Raw genomic sequence first — 9276 nt, forward strand, 5'->3', positions numbered from 1 at the left:
GATGATGAAACCACAGTCTAAAAAACTTCCCCACTTTCTGTAACAAGACTGGAAACGATTTCACAAAGTCGTTCTTTATAAATTCAGTTGTTGGATACTGTGGGATCCGTTTATTTATGGCGGGAATAAGACGCCGCCATTTTGGTAGGAAACTTCTGAACTGTTGGCTATGTGAGGCAGGTCCAGGATTTGTAGTGTTTGCAGTACATTAGGGGGCTAGTGACGGTTTATTGTTCGTTCGGATATCGATTGATCGGTTTATTAGTTTTGGAGCCTTTAGGGTAAAAAAAGACAGACATTATTACTTATGTTACAACATAATAAGTATGATTAAATACCAGTGCTCCATCATCATAGATACTGAGCACTGATTCGTATACCTAATATTATTCAATTTCATCCATCTGGTATTATTATTCGCATGGAGTCCGACTTAATATTATAACTTCAGCGATATATTCCGCGGGATTCATGGCCTTACATTCTTGAGTCGGCAAGTTTCAGAAACAAATTATTCTTCAAGTTAAGTCTCACCAAACTATGGCCAAGTCGGGATGACAAACTTCCCAGCTTAGATTTTATATAGTTTGTAGCTTTTTGCTGTTAAGCATATTATATATTTTTATTTCTTTTGCGTGTTCGGATGTATGATTTTAATAATGATGAGTTCGAACTAGGATCGGGATGAAATTTCTTAAATTTATAGTTGTGTAAACCAGCAGATAAGTACATTTCTGAGAGAAGACTTTCAGTTCTCTTATCTCTCTCAGAATTCAACACTTTACATAATTATATCTACCTACTTATTATAGCAAAAATACCTGAAAAACCTACGCAACCAGCCCCAAAAAAAGGCCACAAAAATTCCTCGTGCATAACCCGCCATCTTTTTATATCGTATCATATTTCTAAAGCAAACAGCGTTACGCAAGACCCAGATTTTTGCACACATGACAAAACACCGCACAAAAAGGTAGGGCCACAATGCGGGCCATGCAAATATTTTACACCAATAAGGGAAACATTCGTGGCAAGGTAAAAACAATAAGCTTTAAGAGCACAGGCTCGGTTACCTACAATTTATCCCCCGTAGCGAGGCACTGTATAATTTTTGCATGAACTTGGACCAAGGCTTCCGTGCCTGCAATCTTTATAAACGGAACGAGTGGTTATTTTTTTAGGGTAATATGCGTGGCATTAAATACGAGCCCTTTGAGCTTTTCTTGTTTATTCTGGTATTTTTTTGGGCTTGTTTCGGTTAGCGTCTAATTTTTTTAGGCCTTGAGTGGGATATGTTTGTTTTGGTGGTATCTAAATTATAACGCGGTTTTTTAAATAACCTTGTTGTAAGAGCAAATGTGTATTAAATTAATTGAGTTTTTAAATGGACCTTAATGGAAGTTAATCATTAATGTGACTGATGTTTCTTTGACGTAAAAGAATGACAAAAACCCACCAAAACACAAAATCCAAGACGATTAATATCAAACCTTTCACAAACCTTACATTCAATGTTAACACAATAATTCACACGTCTAAATCGTTTCCCGAATCGATACCTACAATCGGTATCACTCAGCGATGCGATACAGAATGCATCGGCAAAGAGAACGCAATATATTGCCCCGTCGTGATTTAGCTAAAATATAATTCGATTTGCACGAGCAATAGCTTCCGAATACGGAGTGACTTTCCAAAATGTGGAATGTATTAGGAATTGTGGATGAAGTTGCGGATTTTCGTTGTTAGGTTTATTCATTTAGTTTTGTGATTGAAGGAGCGTTGGTAAATAAAAATAGATGCAAGTACCTACCGATATTTCCATGGCATTTCAGCTCCAAAAGAAATCATGACTGAGAAGTAACTTTGTTGCCGCACTAGTTTACAATTCTTTTACATTTTTTTTTTTAAATACCATACCATACCATTTTCGTTTAATACGAGCCCGTACATTGGAAAGTATTCATGATTTTGAAATTAAAAACGTTTTCCGTTGAACAAGTGCATAACACAGAAAATGTTCAAAAATGTATTCCCATAATTTGATTGCAAACTAAATTTCATTAAATTTCGCAAAATTAACCTCAGCCATACCTTGCAAAAACAACAAAAGTACCCAAAATCCATTGGAATAGTTAAGTCGAAGTGTAATCTGGAGTATTTTAATTAAACACTGAGTTCCAATCTGATGGTTAACTTTATTCATTAGGTTTGACTGTGACAATTTGGCGCGGTGCGAAACTTCGTCGTGTTACACATACTTTCGATCGCTCGCTACCTTTTATTACGCGGTTCAAAACTTTATGAATTCAATACCTTTTGAATGGTGTTGTTGCTCTTTTGTTTATTCACTTATTGATTTTTAAATGGCTGTTCACTTTTTCTGATTGAAATTGTTTTTTTTATTTGTGTCGGTCGGGATTTCTGGTCAATACTAGTGAACTGAGTTGAGTACACTTTAGTACATTGATAGGCCTGAGAAAACACACAGGCTTTAGAGAAAAGCACATACCATTTATCCGGATGTGGGAAGTAGTTCCTTAGGACGAGTTTGGAACCATAAGGCTAGTGTAAAATAAATTAAACGTTATTTATGTGACAGTAAGCCAGTATAGAAAATAATTTATATTCATAATAGCGCCGGGATTAATGTTGTGTTGACCGCACATGAAGTTCACTGAGTCTGTTTAGGCGTTTGTTTGTAAAACAAATTTATTCCATGTCGGGCACAACCGCGGACCGTTATTAATGTTTATGGCTTTATTTGGCGCAATGAGAGCTGGAACAAAGAAATGTGGTGCAGTGGTAACGACCCTGATGTGGGAATAGCAAGTTATGAGTTCGAATCAGACGTAAATAGGTATTTGTGTTATTTGATAAATAGTTATTAGTAGCTATGTAAAGAAACTCAATATTAGTGAGATCAATGTAATTAAGTAGGTAACAATATTAATGTAATTTGATCGAAAATACTTTAACTCTAAAATTACACTTTGTCAATTTTAAAAAGCTTTAAACACGAGTCAAAATCAAACGCTATTTTAAAAAAGACTATTTCTTTTGAGGATGTTTGACGTGACGAATGTGACGATTATCCAAGTACCGCTGTATCCTGATGAGCATGAACCTCCAGCCGATTTGCAGCAGTTCCAGCATAGTGAGCACGCTGCACCCAAAACATACGTTGAACATACCTCCTAGTTGAGCTGCAAAACCAAAGAACTACACATAATTAACAGGAAAGATATAAGGAAATAAATTTAAAAAAAAACGAAGGATTAATGAATCTTTAGTAAAGATACACAGACAAAGACTCAACAAACAACAGAAACTCCCACCCACTCACACGTACACTGAAATGTTTTTAAATATAATTATAATCTAGTAATAAGCTTCTGCTAAACTCCAACTTCAAGCCTCAGCTTGAAGCAATATGGACCCTATATAAGGCTTACCTTATATAGGGTCCATATTGATTCCAGACTGTAAAATGTACCATGGAATGCTAATAAAGAATTGAGTATAAATCAAATGTGCAGGGAACACCCTGTAAAGATTCTACCTATACCTAAGCAACTCGCGTTCCGGAAACTACCTATTTAAGCGCGACCAAGATAAAAAGTATGTTGTAGCTGGGTTGTACTTGTAGCCTTTCTTAATGCTATCTAGGACTGAAAGAATTGAAGGCTTCAGTGGGTTATAAGGTAAACAAACCAACTCGTCGGTTTTATAAAATTCCTCGTAAGCAAAATGCTTATGGTGAGCATTATTGCAAGCGTAACAAGAGGACAATAAGTATTTTAAGCCATGGTTCGAAGGACCTATTCTGATTACAGAATTTTGATAAACATGAACTTACAAAACAAGTCGTAATATCCGAAGTAGCTCCATCGTTCTTTAGTTTTCCGTTTTCGACCCTGAATGAAGATTCGCACCACTGTTACCTTCTTGAAATTCAAACCGTTACTGTAACAACATAGACAGTGTAATAATTTTTGTACATTTTAAATTTCATCTCGAGCTTTATTTGCTTGGAAGATACATTCAGCAAACTATTTCAGTAGATACTTTTTTGCCGTCCAATTTAATCATCATCATAATCTTATTGTGATTTTTGGTGTTAAATTGAGAAAACTCTATTTTGCCTAATTCTAATGTATTGCCAGCTAATTAACAATCAAAACCACGTATATTATACATGGAACTTACTAGAAGGATTCCACGGTCCTCACGGTAGGGTCAAGCGTGAAACTGGAAGCGGTAACTATGATGTTCTCGACGTCACACGTCAGTGGACAGTCGGCGCTCGTGTCATATGAGACTGTGGACATAGGGACTGTTAATGGATTCTTTGCTTAGGCCGAATTTCAGGAGGAAAAATCGTTTTTGGTAGAAATCGGTGTTGTTAAAATATATAAAGTTACTGTGCTACACATCTTTAAGATGTAATTTTAAGCAAAAAAAAGTTATTAAAATCTTTTGCCGAGCAATAAATGCTCACGAAACAGAATCATCTACATAGAGTTTTAAAAATCTATTTTGATCTAAACGCACGTAATATAAACTGCACGTAATTTAAACTATTGGGTCATTTGATTTGGAAGCTTCAAAACTACTATAAATATTTCCATTGGTAATTATTTTATTCATTTCATTGGAAGATTTTAATGTATATGCCTTAAAAATTGGAAGCCGACACCGCCACATAGTTGGAAAAAAGACTCGGCAGATGATGATGAAGATGCCTTAAAAATAATAGTTAATACTCATAGCCTGTGTGGCACATAGCAGCATGGGAGCCCGGCACCGTGTGGTCCCCGGAGGCCGCGGGTGCGGAGTCCGCACGCACCCACATTTGTTCAACGTATTCGCCATCTCCTTCTCTTGTAGACAGTAGTTCCTGGAAACAGAGATTTTTAGCTTTATATGCTTTACCCTGCTACTTAGCTTATTCAAGCGATTTTATCCTTGTCCCTTAGGAGCTACTTCTCAAACTTGTATAATAATTAGTAGCCTTCATTTATTTTTTTTCTATTCGGATCGAACTCTGAGATTTACGCGTTCAAGTAAACAAACATTAATAAACTAATGTGTTTTTTACAATACAGCATTATAAAAATCTGTATGCACTTTGGAGTCAACTAGAAACGAGAATTATTTTGTAGGTAGGTTTATCTTACTTGCTATAATGTGGGAAGTAGCGCAACACATTGGTAGACATATTGCATTTCCTGAGTGACGGACTGAGTGTCTTGGCACCCATGGCTATCTGGAAGCCGATGCTGGAGTATGAGATCCACTGCTCAGCGCCAGGGTTCAGAGCTGTGCCGTTCATGGTCGTGTCCACAAAGTGCTGGCTGGTTTGAAGAGCAATCTGCGAAGAAAAATGGCGTTCACAAGAGAACGCCATGATTTTTCGATTTTCTACAAAGTGAGAACCACCTTTTTTTGAAGCGGGTTAATGAACCGTTAATATGGATTCCTGGCATGTCGTGGTGATTAAAACCCCTTGATTGTGTAAGTAGGTGTTTATGTCTTTTAGTGGGAGTGCGTCCGACAAAGCGGCCATGACAGATACCTGTGTAACTTACCCACTTATAAGTAAGATCAATGCTAGTCGGCTTCTGACTCTGATTCACAGCAATGGTCAGACCACTGGTGTAGCCAAACTCCCTCGTGTACCAGTGTTGGGGAGTGCGTTTGATCTTGACTCCTTCTTCCATTTCTCTGGAATGTCAAATGAATGTAACTTTGTACGAAAGCAGGATCAGGCCTATATGATTGTAGTAAAAAAATACATTGAGTGTATTTCTAACTAGTTTCTGTCCCAAAAGAACTACATCCCGAATACGGATGTCAATAAAACTGTCCTATGTTATTTATTTTTTCTGGTTTCAATCTACCTCCCAACTTTGCCTCCCAATTTTTGGAACAAAAATGAAAAATCGCTTTACCTTCATTACCTACACTGGATCAAAAATGTGGTAGAACCTAATATTTAGATCATGGCTTAGTAACACTTCTAAAAATACTTATTTCCTTGAACTCCATATTTATACGTAAAGTTGAATATATAATTTTCCGTAACATACATTTATGATGTACGAGTATATAACAGTTTCTAAGAAGTTACAAGTTGTTCCATGTAACTTCAGAGAAATTAATATTGTAACCAAGAGGAAACTACATAGAAGATATTGTAGTTTGCTTGATATTTAAATAAATGAAGTTTATTTTACCTTAAAGTAACCTTTTACTTATTTATCTTACTTCCTACTAATATTATAACTGTGAAAGAATGTACGGATGTGTCTATGTTTGTTATTTTTTTGCGCAAAAACTACCAAATAGATTTTGATGAAACGTGGCAGTAATTCAGGCGTACATAACAAAAACGTGTTTTTTATCTAAAGATCTTAAGATGCGGGTGAAACCACGTGAGATGCTAGTTGTAAATGTAACTTAGAAATATTATGTATTTTCCTTCCTTATATTTACACGAGGCAAATTATTTGCTATGCTATATTAAAAATATTATAAGTAAGAGTAAAATTGGGCCTATTACTTCTTTAATCGAGTACGGTTTCTTTAAACGGTTCATCAATTTGGTGAGTATAGACGAAAATATCTGTTTTTGTCTAGTACCTATACATTATGATGGTCATATATTCTGAACGGTTTACCAACTACCTCACCTTCTCAAAGACCTTCCATTGAAGATGCAGCAGAATCCATCTCCAGTCAGTTCCATTTGGAATATATCAGAACAGTTTAATAACACGTTCCCAAAGCGGCACCTGGTATTTACAATCCAAATTAGGATATATTCTCAGAATAGTTCACGTACTACATTTCAAAGGAAATCTTAAATTTAATAACTACAATATGGATATATAATCGGATATACAGCGCTTTTGCATCTCAGTTTCTCAGAAATCGGAAATCCTTCTCTATATTGGCCTTGTTTCGTGAGACCATACAATTAATATGAGGAATTCGATCTCACACCAGTGTAGTTACAGAATCGAATTCAGTTACCAAACACACAGAAAAAAGTCACAGACCAAAAAGTTCCACTGGTAGACAAAGCCGGCCCCGAGGCTGGGGAATTGGCCATGCGGGTCTTGGTATTGAAAACATTCTGATTGAAAACATGGCCTTGGTTTCAAATGACTATCTGCAGACACTAGATACACAATCACCGATCCCCTTGCTTAAACTCCAACTCACTTGATGAGCGTCTCCTCACAGGTGGCAGTAAGACGTTCAGCAGCAGTCTCCACATCCAGGTCGTTGTATTCCAGGAGTTCCTCCAGCCGCAGCAGGTCTCCCAAGTTATACACCACGTCGAGGGAGTAGAACGCAGCCAACTGATTGATGATCTCTCGCGTGGAAGTTGAGTTCATGTTCGGAGGATATTTACTGTAGAAGAATAGGGGTTAAAAAGAAACAATGGAAATAGTTTTCCGCTTCTGTTCCAGTACACAGTAGTACCCACATGTCATAATAAAATATAGTTCACATTCGGAATGGTTGTACTTTTGACGCTCACTAGGGGTGGCCCGCGTTTGTGCGATTGGCAATGGGTTGGTTTCTTATAACTTTCATGATAATCGAAGAAATTGTTTGAGATTCTCACGTAAGACAATTGATTCGGGAAAAATACATAGAACAAAAATAAATAACTAAATAGAAGGAAGTCTAGAAAAACTTACATCTCATCCAAAAAGGCATCAATTTTCTCGTCAACAAACCGCACTTCAGGACACAAGGTGACCGCAGGGAAGTGTCTCTTCATAAAGACCTGTTCGTGCTGCACCATATAGATTGGAGTCTCCTCATAGCGCTCCACTGTGAGGATCACCAGGATAATGGCAGCCCCTAGAACTGCTAGCAGTGCTGGGGCCCATAGCCATCTGGGGAAATGTCAGGAGTAATATGCTGCTATGTAGCTAAATGTCCTTAGGGAGGCAAACGTGGAGCCGATGCCAATATGCAAAACCCCTTTGGGACAACTTGGAGTGTGACGCATAACCGGTCATCATGAAATCTTAATTATTAACTAGAAGTATGTTTTCCAATAAAAATGATTCATTAATTCGGTCTCACAAAAATGTTATAAAAGAAGTAGTTAAACAGAATATTTTTAAAAATTAAAATGTCAATATTCTTATCATTGGAAATAAAGTTATCTGTGAAAAAAAAATAAAAACCTATTTGCATACTTTTGCCTTTGTCCGAATTAAACGTGAAACTGTATAACGCTAAAAATACCAATCATAAACTATTATAGGCTAGACCCATTTAGACCTATCTGGATGGAATAAATCTCAGAGCTTTTAAGACCATCTGTGAAGTTAACTATCTGGAACATAATTGATTTTATTTCAAGCCTGAGTACGACGCATTTTTCACTCACAATAATGAAAGAAAAAGAAGTTATTGAATTACGAAAAAGTCTTTGAGCAAAGTCTGTTTCTCGAATAAGAAATCCTTAATTAGTTTTAAGGCTATTCATTTTCTTGTAAGACCTTTCAAAGCTAAGTTCTATACATATTACGGGCGGTTCGATTCTTACATACATTCTATATAACTTGGTCAGCTTGGTCACTTTGTACGACGATTTTGAAGTCTTCAGAAACCAAAGGTAACGAGTTACATACCTGGATGTTTTATCAGCTAGTCTATTGGCTCCATGGAGTTGTGAGTGACGCAGTAGTTCTAATGGAGTGATTTCCCTTGCTCTGGTAGATTTATGTTTAAAACTGTACATGTTTTACATAGCAAGTCCTAACACAGTAAAAAAGAAAAGAAAAATAGAGATAAGATTTTCGGGAAATTTTACGGTATTACTTATTTAAAAAAAATATTTGTAAGAGCTCCTTTTAAAATTCAGCCAAAAATCGTCATTTGGTTTGAGCAACCAATTTGTGATTCCCCGAAAAGCAAACAAGACAAAGCTATTGTAAAATTGATGAAAATATGTTCGTCATCCTTCCAAATAATGCTGCTGCAAATTGTAAATAGTAAGAACGCAGTAAATAATAGGTACAGTTGGGGTAATAATGATTTTCGGGAATCACCGGTACGTTGTTAATCCGGCGTCCACTCGACAACTGCGTGGAATCAAAGGGGTGAAATTAATTTTATTAATCCCCCAGCGAATCAATCATTTTGACAATAAAGTGCGATGGTATCGCGCGTTCCAGCGCCGGTTTATTGTTAATCAGTTTTTTATTACTTTTGCATGATTTATTGATAGTGCATGAAGTATTA

The 9276-nt window shown here is 36.5% G+C and overlaps 1 protein-coding gene across 1 annotated transcript; it reads right to left on the reverse strand.

Moving 5' to 3' along the window:
- Positions 1-3012: 3012 nt before the first annotated feature.
- LOC110374206 (sodium channel protein Nach) lies at positions 3013-7959 on the reverse strand. Its single transcript, XM_064036726.1, has 9 exons — positions 7716-7959; positions 7231-7422; positions 6696-6797; positions 5592-5727; positions 5181-5374; positions 4767-4900; positions 4210-4321; positions 3860-3966; positions 3013-3206 (listed from the first exon to the last, which is right to left on the reverse strand). The coding sequence occupies exons 1-9, from the start codon at positions 7820-7822 to the stop codon at positions 3052-3054; spliced, it is 1239 nt and encodes a 412-aa protein (XP_063892796.1). The 5' UTR covers positions 7823-7959; the 3' UTR covers positions 3013-3051.
- Between the last annotated feature and the right edge of the window lie 1317 nt (positions 7960-9276).

Source organism: Helicoverpa armigera, chromosome 10 (assembly GCF_030705265.1).
Source record: "Helicoverpa armigera isolate CAAS_96S chromosome 10, ASM3070526v1, whole genome shotgun sequence".
NCBI lineage: Eukaryota > Metazoa > Arthropoda > Insecta > Lepidoptera > Noctuidae > Helicoverpa > Helicoverpa armigera.